The sequence below is a fragment of the Aethalodelphis obliquidens genome, unplaced genomic scaffold (assembly GCF_003676395.1).
Source record: "Aethalodelphis obliquidens isolate GAN/ISIS:26980383/991018 unplaced genomic scaffold, ASM367639v1 scaffold14, whole genome shotgun sequence".
Classification (NCBI taxonomy): Eukaryota; Metazoa; Chordata; class Mammalia; order Artiodactyla; family Delphinidae; genus Aethalodelphis; species Aethalodelphis obliquidens.
Genome location: NW_020837958.1, coordinates 320,336 through 333,536, shown reverse-complemented (window position 1 = coordinate 333,536; position 13,201 = coordinate 320,336). Strand labels below are relative to the sequence as shown.

Genomic DNA, 13,201 nt, shown 5'->3' with positions numbered 1-13,201 from the left:
CTGCACCAATTTACATTCCCACCAACAGTGTAACAGGGTTCCCTTTTCTCCACACCCTCTCCAGCATTTATTATTTGTAGATTTTTTGGTGATGGCCATTCTGACTGGTATGAGGTAATATCTCGTAGCTTATTTCATAAAGTCTGAGTCTCTTGGTTGCAGTGCAAGACTGGCCCTGGACACACAGAAATGAATTCCTAGACTTCTGGGGGCTCACACTGACTTGGAAGCCAGTCCTGAAAATCAAAAGTTAAGACTACACCCTGATAGGAAGTATGCACAGAATGTTAGGGGGTCAGCGAGAGGAGTATCTAACAGACTTACGAGGCAGAGGAGGCTTCCCAAAGAAGGTTGCTGTGGGCCCTGTTAGGGCTGAAACTGAGGGAGTGGCCAGGATGAGGCCGATAAGGTGGGCAGGGAGCAGTTCATGAAGGGCTTTATGGGCCCTGCCGAAGAATTTGCACTTTTTTCTGAAGACAATGAGTTGCACCCCTGCTGAAGATGCTAAAGATGGAGAAGCGGTTTCTAGACATGCGCTCTGTGTGATTCCAGAATTTCTATGTAACGCAAGTTTAGGGGAGTGAGGATAGGGTTGGGGCTATCCTGCAGCTGCTTTTTGGTTTAGTGACGGGATCACCAGAAAACAAATAAATGATTAATTTCATTTTTATACTCTACTTTTAGTTTTTAACTGGGTAGTAGAGTAACCCAATGCAGAATTTTTTTTTAACTTCTAACCATCATTTATTGCAGGAATATATTGTAGCATTTATTAGTTTCTTCCTACTGTCAATGAAATTGACGATTTTAAACACACACACACACACTTTTTTTCTTAGTATTTTAATGAATACTTCATTTGAGGTAGTTTTGGTGGGAGCCTGATGGAGAGTATAGTGATGCTAATGTTCTACTTCCCAAGCACTCATGGTGCTTCCACCATAAACTATGAATGTGAAAAGACTTTTTCTATATACACAAAAGGGCTTACTATTTTTATTATTTTCCTCTTATCTGAAAAGTGACAAATAATAGCAATCTAGATATGATTTTCTTCATTACTCTCTATATGAATTCTGTAATTCTGTGTCTTTTAAACCTGACAGAGTGGTTAATCTTGGTTGCCTATTAATCCTGGTTGCCTTTCTTTGGTATTTCTCAAAGGTGATATTTGAATATATAAAGCTTACTAGTTATAATTCAGTTATTAACATATTATGTTCTCTATTTGCTTTCACCAGCTCTTGTATTCTTACCTAGCCTTTTCTGTTTCTATACTTTATAGAATTAAGAGACATTCAGGAAATCAATTTTAGAAACCAAAGGCTCATTAAAATAATCAAATCATGAGATTTTAAGGGTGCAGCGAATGACAGATCATTTAGTCAAACTCCTCTTTCGTTTCTGGAAGGTCCAAGGCTCAAGTTTTGAGATCATCCGCTAGATGATCACCTGGATGGCTAAATGGTGTAACTCATGTTATTGACCTAAGTATGCCGGGTTAGAAGATGTTAAACAGTGTAATTTCAGATCCAAAAGTGGATAAAATCCCAGAAGGGGTTACAATTATGAGCCAAGTTTTTAATGTTCACATAAGTAAGAAGGTGATTTAAACATCAGGGGAAAATGCAGGAATAGCAGGAGAAAAAAAAACAAAACAGGAAGAACCTTTAGGATTGTGGAAGCAACTTTGATAAGTTGTCTCATGGAGGAAAAAGTTCATCTTATAGAAAGAAGAACTAGGTAGCAAGTATGTGTCCGAAAAAAATCACAAGCCCATGATGAATTTAAGTCCAAGAATTTGGTTTTAAAAATGCAAACATGGCATTATGAGTTACACTGAATTGATTATGAACTGCAAATGAACTGTGAGCAGCTGTACTGAAAATCCTCTAACACTATTCCTTAGGTGTTCTTTATACTTTATCATCCAGAGACACTGTTCACTACGCAGAGAAAATATCTGTAATATACCAATATTTTTTAGTCATAGAGGGAGGCTTTTCAGTTATGGAGACTGTTATTCAGAACAGGTGGATACAAATGGCCTCTAACCATTAAGCCATGGAAAAGCGATTGCTTCAGAGTTTGGGGAGGTGGTTGCAAAACCGTCATTACTTGTTAGGTGGGGAGGATAGCTTTCTTTTGAGCAAAGCGTGTATATGTGTTTTGTACTGTTTTGTAGATGTTTGCTAATAAAAATATCGCCAAAGATTAGAGACATAATCATCTAGAGGCAGTGCTGGTAGTATGGCTCTATGTGCGTGTTGTTCAAAAGTCTCTACAGCAGATTCTCTTGTTTTAGGGGTAAGACTTCGCTTTAACTAAATTCAGGATGATGCACTATTTCTATTTAATAAGGAATATTCTTGAATCTGGAGAGCAGCAGATTTGGTTAAGTCAAAAGGGTAAACGTTTTTGGGTTTTTAAAAAAATATTGATAGCCTTCTACAAATGTGATCTCATTGCCCTTTATAAACAGATATGTGCTTAGATATGTGTACTGACTCAATCAAAATACACAGAGCAATGGATAAATCAAAAAGGTAATAAAAGAAAAAAAGATTTTTTTAACTGTGAGAGAGATGTATCGCTGATCTTTTTAATTACTATATTGATGCCTATGCAGTAGGACTATTATCATTAATTTGTCTTTTCTATTAAAGTAGAGACAGAGTTTATCTAGCTCTCTTAATAAACACCAAGGAATTTCAAAGGTCACTTCTGAGGGGGAAAAAAATTTTTCCCACTGGATGTGAACTTCTCCTTTGAATTTGGCTACTGTATAGACCAGTTATCTAAGTCTCCTACCTGACTTGTTCAGCAGAGATTCTTAACGTCTTTCAAGTCACAGACTTCCTTGGGCATAGGAAGAAAGCTCTGCATCTCTTCCCCAGACTCATATACATATCATAATCCTTTGTACTCATTTATGTGTGTGGAAAGGGAAGCATATGACCTCCTAGAACCCATTCATTGGCTCTAGGTTAAGAATACTTTTTAAATGAGGAAAGTCATTTTGTCCTTCTCCAGATACTAGCAGCCTTGCTTTCTTGTAAGAGCCCTTTACAAGATTTGGCTACTTAGGTATTTTTTAGTTTTATATAGAAAAGCTGCAGTCCATATAAAAGTAGACACTATTTCTCAAGCCCACTCACTCCTTTTATAGTTAACAGAAAGTCATGTGGAATTAATGTTCTTGGTACTGATGTGCTTGTTCAAGAGGTATTTACTGGGTGCCTGCTGTATGCTGGGCACCATGTTAGAGGCTGGTGACAACAGTGGAACAACTAAAGTCCAGGCTCTCAAGGATTTTGAGATCTAGTAAAGGATTTTCTCCCAATCAGATCCAAAGAAACTTTGAAAATAATTTCATTCTTCCAAATTTGATTCAGAGGAAACCTTAAAATCTGAATCTAAATGCATAAGTTTGTTACTCCCAAAAAGTGGGTTTTCTATGAAAAAAAATTTCTCTAAAACATACCTTTAATATGAGCCAATTGCATTTATGTGTTTCATAGATTACTTGCTTTACAAAGAACTGGAACCATTAAAGTTAAAACATTAACTAGCTTCCTATTAAAGTTTATGAAAGTGAAGATAATGTATCCTCTGACATTTTTAAAGAGTAATTAAAAATGTGATTCATAGTTGAAATATCAGTTTACATATAAATTCAGAAATTTACTGGTACATATTTACTGGGACGATAATTGTCTTTTTACAAATTAAAGTTGAGTAATAATTCTCCCCTACCAATAGGAAGACCTTGTGCGAGTAAGTCTACTTTGGGTATTCTTTGTATCTCTGTGTTGACTCTACCTCACCTCAGCATGCTTGTGAAAAAAGGTCCATACCAAATGTGCCTTGAAGGAAAAGAAGTAACCTCAGTATTCTCCTGTCACGTCATTACTTGTTAGGTGGGGAGGATAGCCAGTAGTAGAGTCAGAGTGTCAACTTTTCTATGGGAGGATTCACCAGAATTACTATTGAACAGTCTGATGCTGCAAGTATGACTGATTCCCATTTGGTAAACCTCAGTACTTCCTGATAAGGGCCCTCTTTTTGGACTAACCCATCCAGAAATGTCATAGTTAAGTGCATTTCTATTTTACTTTCATCTTTTGTAAAAAAAATGTTGAATGTTTCTCATAGTCAGCACTTTTTGGAATTCTGTTATCACTTACATGGTTTCGATACTAATAGCATTCTCTTCTCATAGGCTATCCAGATTATGATTGGCGTCTTTAGTGTTTTCATGTGGCATCTCCTATTGATTTTGTATATAGGACAAATTAAAGGAGTCTTTGGGACATATGAACCTATAACTTACAAAACAGGATGTTCTGTATGGGGAATTATTGTAAGTAGAATATATTTATATTATTTAATCATTCAGTAAATAATATTCGTGCCACTAGTGGGACATAGGGAACAGTTTCTAAACAAAATTTTCAGGAGAGCTAAGTAACTAAATCCCATGTTGGTGATTTATTCAAAATCAGATTTCTTTTTTCAACAAGTATTTTTTAAACACCTTTAATTTACCAGTACTATTACAAGAGATGTAGATATAGGAGTGAACACACAATGACAACCATAGGTTGGATTGTCCTTAGATGTGTGAAAGACAGAATCTTAAGCATAATCTCCATTAGCATGGTTAATTTTCGTATTTAGGGTCTTTACCTTAGGTTCCTCACACAGTGAGTCTATACTCACAAATTTTCTAAATTTGTCATCACCTGCACTCTTCTGTGGTTTCTTACAGCCATAAGGTAGTAGGAAAGTCTGCAGAGTATGACATCCTGAAAGCCAAGTGAACAAAGAAATAGAGAAAGATCAACTATATTAAATCATGTTATGTTGTCAAATAAGACAAGGGCTGAGAATCGACCATTGGGTTTAGCAATATGGAGGCCAGTAGTAAGCATGACAAATAGTATCATCGGAAGGTGGGGCAAAAGCCTGATTGGAATTGATTTAAAAAATAATGAGAGAGACCCAGCGGTCCAGTGGTTAAAACTCTGCCTTCCAATGCATGAGGCGTGGGTTTGATCCCTGTTCAGGGAACTAAGATCCCACATGCCGTGGGGGAGGCCAAAAACTTAAAAAATGAAATAAAATTAAAAAATAAAAAATAATGAGAGGAGAGGAATTAGTCAGCAAATACAGACAACTCCTTTAAGGGCTTTGGTGTAATGTGGTATAGAGGAATGAGGTAGTAGTTGAGGGAAACTTGGGTCAGGGCAGGGTTTGCTTGTTTGTTTCAGTAGGTTGTTTCATGTTTTTTGCTGAAGGGACTGAACCAGAAGAGATAAAATTGATGATATATGAGATAAATGGGGGGAGGAAGGGATTATTAGAATCATGGACTTGGGTAGGCAAGAAATGAAGCATTTTAATACACAAATAGCTAGGAGTATGGACAGTTGATCTCTAGCAGTGGTTCTCAATTAGAAGTGATTTTTCCCCTCAGAGGACATTTGGTGATGACATTTTTGGTTTTCACAGCTGTGGGTGTACATCCAGTAAGCAGAGGCCAAGGATGCAGCTAAACATCCTCTAATGCACAAGACAGCCCCCAACAAAAAATTATCCACCTTTAATGTAAATAGTGGCCAGGCAGGTTAACAGGAGGGAAGGTAGGGGACCAGAGAGAAAGGACAAATTTTATAGGTAGGTAGTCGGGTGTTGGGAGCTTGTGGAACTTTCTTCTGATGACCTCAAATATCTCAGTAATTTAGGAAGCAAGATCATGATCTGAGAGTGTGAATGGAGAATGGATTGGTTGTTTGAGGAGAGAGAAGAGAATAGGAAGTAGTCATCTAGGAAAAGCAAGAGAGAGTATATGGATTGTGGAAAAGTAGCATGACTTTCATGCAGCATTAAGGACTCACTTAAGCTTTTAGAACATGACTGTCTAGTGAGATGGGTCAAGATGGTTATGTACATCTTTCTCAGGCCATGTTCAGCTGATGGACACAGTCATGTAGTAAGAAGGACAACTGCATTTAATCAAGATTTTGGTTTAACCATACAACTGTGATCAAACAAGAAAGGTGCAAAGGAGTTGAGAGTGTATAAAAATGAGCGTTTTTAATAGCTGACCATGGGATTGAAGCTGGTGAAGAAAAGAATATAACAGAAGTAAGGGGCTCAGATTATAGCTCCAGAGGGGGGTCAAAGGATTGTTAGAGTTGCAATACTGCAGGTTGTAAGCTAGAAAGATGGGAGGTGGTGGACAGCGTGAGATCATTAAAATTGAGATTTGAAAAGTGTTGCACCTATTCACAGAAATAAGTACAAGAGGATGAACATGGGAGTGAGTGACTGAGATAAGATAGAGTCAAAGGATTAGAGGAGAGAAATTCAAAGAACTACAAGCCCAGGTTATAAGAAAGATCATGTAAGTAATACTCTGAAATTACCAAGGATTAAGAGGTGTGAGAGAAAAGGTTAGAAAAGAATTAAAATCACCTAGAAATAGAAGAGTGACCAAGGGGTCAGTAGATGACTTCAACCAGAAGGGATAGTGGGTGATAGAATCTGGTGACATCTGATTCAAAGCTGGAGGAGAAAGAATGGTTGGAAGTAACAGCCTTCCGATGATACTATTTGTCATGCTTACTACTGGCCTCCATATTGCAGTACAGTACTTTGAGTTTGAGATGATGATGACAGAAGCATATCCAAGTAGAAAAGTCATTAGAACATTAGAACAACAGGCTTGGAGTTTGGGAGAGACAGAGCAGTTAACTAATAGATATGTGATAGCATCTTCTCCGTTACACATAAAGAAACTAAAGAACGGGGAAGTTAAGAAACTTGTCCAAGGGGTCACACAGTTAGTGAATATGAAAGGTAGTATCTGAACAAAGGCAGTCTAGCTCTGGATTTATGGTATGAGAAGTATTTTTCAGAGGCATGAACAGCCAGCACAGAAACTACATTTATTTTCAGGCTTAGTACCAAATCATCATCCTCATATGTATTTGAAAGTACCTTTCCAATAGCAACAAAAGGGATCTGCTATATTTATCCCAGAAATCACAATCACCTTATACTTCCGAGTGAAATGTGTCTCTTTTTGAATTTATTCATTCTTCCATCTGATACTATAGCAGTTTCTGTGTGAGCTTTTTACACACGTAAATTTAAGTAAGTTTGTAATTAATAATGGCTGTTTTAATGATGAGAATCGCTTGATAAAATCTCCTGGTAGCCCTCTTATCATTGGAGACAGAATAGCTAAATCTCGTCGACTGAAGAGTTTGGATAGTGAGCTGTGCCAGAGACTCTAGCGAAGAGGATGAGGATGAAGCGTTGCAAGAATTGAGACAAGACGGCTGAGTGATGAAGGTCAAGAATGAAAGCTAGGAAAGCGAAGCAGAAGACACAGGCACATAGGAATGCCTGCGGAAGTCAAACGGTGAAAGAGGCTTATTTATTCTTCTGTTTCCCTTTTCCTTGACTCTCACATTAGGAGCTCCTTCCATGACCATATCTGCACTTACTAAAGATAACAATGCAGGTGAGGGCAGCGTGCCCTCTGGGCTTTTCCACAATCTGGGCAGAGGGCCGATCTCCATGTGCTTCCTCTCTGCTGCTTCAGGTTTTCCTGGGTTCTTAGCTGAGAGAACCGCATAAGGACTGGGCACTTTTCTTGGTGCTGTGACTTGGCTCAAGACTGGACCTCACTACAGGCCTCTACCATAACTACACATCTTAAAGACAGTTTCCAAGATCTTTTAGGTATCTTAAAATCTTAAACTTGGAGGAGACAGGATGGCAGAATAGAAAACGTGAGCTCATCTCTTCTCACAAGCACACCAAAACCACAACTAACTGCTGAACACCCATCGATAAAAAAGAGTGGAACCTACCAAAGAAGATATTCTGCATCAAAAGACATAAAGAAGAAACCACAACGAGACAGCAGGAGGGGCACACTCGTGATATAGTCAAATCCCATACCACCCAGGTGGGTGGCCCACAAACTGGAGAATAAATATATCACAGAAGTTCTCCCACAGCAGTGAGAGCTCTAAGCCCCACATCAGGCTCCCCAGCCTCGGGGTCTGGCATCAGGAGGAGGAGCCCCCAGAGCATTTGGCTTTCAAGGCCAGTGGGGCCTGATTGCAAGAGCTCCACAGGACTAAGGAAAACAGAGACTCCACTCTTGGAGGGCACACACAAGGCCTTGTATGCACCAGGACCCAGGTTAAAAGCAGTGACTTCATAGGAGCCTGGGCCAGACCTACCTGCTGGTCTTAGAGGGTCTCTTCGGTAAGCAGGGAGTGTCTGTGGCTCACTCTGGGGTCATAAAAGCGGGTGGCAGACATATCAGGGAGTATTCATCTGCATGAGCACTCCTCAAGGCAACATCTTGCTTTGGTCATTAGCGCCAAGGCCTGGCCCCACTGAACAGCCTGTAGGCTCCAGTGTTGGCATGCCTCAGGCCAAACAACTAACTAGGCGGGGGCCACAGCCCCACCCACCTGCAGACAGGCTGCCTAAAGACATCCTGAGCCTACAGCCACGTCTAGACATGCCCCTTGACACAGTCCTGCCCACCAGAGGACCAAGACCCAGCTCCACCCCGCCAGTGGGCAGGCACTGGCCCCTCCTGCCAGGAAGCCTGTACAAGCCTCTAAACCAGCTTATTAACACACTAGGTGGCAGACACCAGAAGCAAGAAAACTATGATTCTGCAGCCTGCAGAAATGACTCCACAACACAGATCAGAAACTACGCTGGGACCAGCTGGCCCCTGGCCCTTGGATGATGAGAGGGGAGTGTACTGCTGGGATACATAGGACATCCCCTACAGAGGGCCGCTTCTCCAAGGTCGATAAATGTAGCTAACCTACCATGTACATAAAAATACAAATAGAAATTTAAACAAAATGAGACAGCAAAGGAGTGTGTTCCAGAGAAAGAAACAAGATAAAACCCCAGAAGAACAACTAAGTGAAGTGGAGATAAGCAGTCAGTCACACAAGAAGTAGTTCAGAATAATGATTGTAAGTATGACCCAAGAACTCAGGGAAAGTATGTACAGAGGGAAAAGTTACAAGAAGTTTTTAACAAAGAAAATATAAGGAACAACAAACAGAGTTGAAGAATATAATAACTGAAATGAAAAACTTACTAGAGGAATCAAAAGCAGAATAAATGAGGCGAAAGAACGGTTCAGTGAGCTGGGAGACAGAGTGGTTGGTGGAAATCACTGCCATGGAAAAGAATAAAGAAAAAAGAATGAAAAGAAATGACAGTTTAAGAGACCTCTGGGACAACATCAAATGCACCAACATTTGCATTATAGGGGTCCCAGAAGGAAAAGAGAAAGAGAAAGGGCCAGAGAAAATATTTGAAGAGATAATAGCTGAAAACTTCCCTAAAGGGGGAAGGGAAGCAGTCACCCAAGTCCAGGAAGCGCAGAGAGTCCCAAGGAGGAACATGCCAAGACACATAGTAATCAATTGACAAAAAGTAAAGATAAGAGAAAATATTAAAAGCAACAGGGGGAAAGCAGCAAATAACATACAAGGGAATTCCTGTAAAGCTATCAGCTGATTTTTCAGGAGAAACTCAGCAGGACAGGAGGGAGTGGCATGATGTATTTAAAGTGATGAAAGGGAAAAACCTACAACCAGGAATACCCTACCCAGCAAGGCTCTTGTTCACATCTGATGGATAAATCAAAAGCTTTACACACAAGCAGAAGCTAAAAGAATTCAACACCACCAAACGTGTTTTACAACAAAGGCTAAAGGAATTTGTCTAGGCAGAAAAGAAAAGGCCACAACTAGAAACAAGAAAATTACAAAATGGGAAAGCTCACTGGTAAAGGCAAACATACAGTAAAAGTAGGAAATCATCCACACACAAATATGATATCAAAACTAGTAATTGTGAGAGAAAGAAAGTACAAATAGAGGATATTTTAAATGCACTGGAAATTAAGAGGTGAGCAATTTAAAACAATCGTGGATATATACATAGACTGCTATACCAAAAATGTATAATACATATACACACAAAAAAGAAAAAGGAATCCAAACATAATGCTAAAGAAGAGAACAAAAGAGGAAAGAAAACAAAAAAAGACCTACAAAAACAAATCCAAAACAATTAACAAAATGGCAATAAGAACAAACATATCAATAAGTACCTTAAATGTAAGCAGATTAAATGGTCCAACCAAAAGAAATAGACTGGCTGAATGGATACAAAAACAAGACCTGTATATATGTTGTCTACAAGAGACCCACTTCAGATCTAGAGACACATACAGACTGAAAGTGAGGGGATGGAAAAAAGGGATTCCATGCAAATGGAACTCAAAAGAAAGCTGGAGTAGCAATACTTATATCAGACAAAATAGACTTATACTAAAGACAGTTACAAGGAACAAAGAAGGACACTACGTAATGATCCAGGGATCAATCCAAGAAGAAGATACAACAATTATAAATATATAATACATGCACCCAACATAGGAGCGCCTCAGTATGTATAAGGCAAATGTTAACAGACATAAAAGGAAAAATTGACAGTAGCACAATAATAGTGGGGGACTTTAACACCCCACTTACATCAATGGACAGATCACCCAGACAGAAAACCAATAAGGAAACAGGCCAGACACATGGACATTAAATGACACATTAGGCCAGACAGACTTAACTAATATTTATAGATCATTCCATCCAAAAGTAGTAGAATACACATTCTTTTCGAGTGCACGTGGAACATTCTCCAGGAGAGATCACATGCTGGGCCACAAAGCAGGCCTCGGTGAACTTAAGAAAATTGAAATCATATCAACCATCTTCTCTAATCACAAGGCTATGAGATTAGAAATAAACTACAAGAAAAAAACTGCAAAAAACACAAACATGGAGGCTAAACAATATGCTACTAAACCAACAGATCACTGAAGAAATGCGAGGAAATAAAAAAAAATCCTAGAGACAAATGAAAACAAAAACATGACGATCCAAAAAACCTATAGGACGCAGCAAAAGCAGTCCTAAGAGGAAAGTTTATAGTGAAACAAACTTACCTCAGGAAACAAAAATCTCAAACAACTAACCTTATGCCTAAAGCAACTAGAGAAAGAAGAACAAACAAAACCCAAAGTTAGTAGAAGGAAAGAAATCATAAACATTAGAGCAGAAATAAATGAAATAGAGACTAAGAAAACAATAGAAAAGATCAATGAAATGAAAAGCTGATTCTTTGAAAAGATAAACAAAATTGATAAACCTTTAGCCAGACACAAGAAAAAAGAGGAGAGGCCCCAGATCAATAAAATTAGAAAATTGGAGAAGTTAAAACTGACACCACAGACATACAAAGGCCCATAAGAGACTACTACAGGCAACTAAGTGCCAATAAAATGGACAACCAAGAAGAAATGGGCAAATTCTTAGAAAGGTACAATCTCCAAAGATTGAACCAAGAAGAAATAGAAAATATGAACAGACCAATTACAAATACTGAAATTAATCTGTGATTTTAAAACTTACGATAAGCAAAAGTCCAAGACCATATGGCTTCACAGGTGAATTCTACGAAACATTTGGAGAAGAGTTAACACCTAATCCTCTGGAACTATTCCAAAAAATTGCCGAGGAAGGAACACTTCCAAACTCACTCTTTGAGGCCATGATCACCCTGATACCAAAACCAGATAAAGATACCACACAAAAAAAGAAAATTACAGGCCAATATTACTGATGAACATAGACACAAAACTCCTGAACAAAATACTAGCAAACTGAATCCAACAATACATTAAAAGGATCATACACCATGATCAAGTGGGATTTATCCCAGGGATACAAGGATTTTTCAATATCCACAAATCAATCAGTGTGATACATTATATTAACAAATTAAAGAGTAAAAACTATACGATCATCTCAATAGATACAAATGAACTTATTTACAAAACAGAAATAAACTCACAGACAGAGAAAACAAACTTATGGTACCAAAGGGGAAAGGGAGGGGGTGAAGGATAAATTAGGAGTTTGGGATTGATGTATACACACTACTAAATATAAAGTAGATAACCAACAAGGACCTACTGTGTAGCATGGGTAACTGCACTTAATATTCTGTAGTAACCTATAAGGGAAAAGAATCTGAAAAAGAATATATATATATATTTATATATATATATATATATATATACACACACACATATATGCATATATAACTGAAGCACTGTGCTGTATACCTGAAACTAAGACAACATTGTAAATTATACTTCAATAAAAAAATTGTTCTAATTTTTACAAAAGATGATAATGCAAGATGTCTCCCTATTTTCTGGTTTCAGAAACTTGGGAGAGAAATTTCACGTGTTTTACTGGGCCTCTACCCCTTGGAATTGTGTATTGCTTTCACATACACGATCTTCGGCTGTGTTGGTTTGGTAAGTTTTGATGTAACCCTCTGGCAAATCTAGAGATGTAGATTTCTAGTAAGCACACTCTAGGAGGAGATGAAGTGTTCTGATGCAATATGTTTGGAACTAATAAAAATAGAATTTGTGATAGTATTTACTTTTTAAATTTTTTCTTTTTTGTTTATAAAATTACAAAAGTAACATGTGAAACTGAATATTAAAATGTAAAAAAATTGTAGAGTAAAATGTTGTTCTCCTCTTAATATAGTCCCCATCATGCTCACATATCAAAATCTATACAAAAAGGCATGCACACACATACACACACTTTTCTTTCTTACTAATTGTGTGATCATCTTAGTTTGTTACATGCTTTTTTCCTCAGCTGTCATAAACATCTTTCCATTGTAAGCATATGTAAACAATGCCTTTTAATAGCATCATGGTTTTCCTTAGTATTTATTTTAACATTTCCTTTATTGCTGCTGCATATTTAACTTCTTTCCAGTTTAAGTTACAAACAGTGATGCAGTGAACATCCCACTACATATATCTTTGCATACAAGGCTAGTAATGTCTGTAGGTGGTTGCTTCCTAGAAGTGTAATTGCAAGTTTAATAACATCCCAAAATGCTGTGTTAATTCACAATCCCACAAAAGTTGATGAGACGTTTCCTCTCAACCTTAAAAAAGCGAGATATCTAACACTCATTCATTCTTTCACAAATACTTATGGAGGGCCTGTTATTTACTAGGCAGTGTAATAGGCACTCAGGT

The 13,201-nt window shown here is 38.0% G+C and overlaps 1 protein-coding gene across 1 annotated transcript; it reads left to right on the top strand.

Moving 5' to 3' along the window:
- The first annotated feature begins 2,250 nt into the window (after positions 1-2,250).
- MS4A13 (membrane spanning 4-domains A13) lies at positions 2,251-12,484 on the top strand. The gene is made up of 3 exons (XM_027115643.1): positions 2,251-2,307; positions 4,223-4,363; positions 12,356-12,484. Exons 1-3 carry the CDS (start codon positions 2,251-2,253, stop codon positions 12,482-12,484), a joined length of 327 nt encoding a protein of 108 aa, XP_026971444.1.
- The last annotated feature ends 717 nt before the right edge of the window (positions 12,485-13,201 follow it).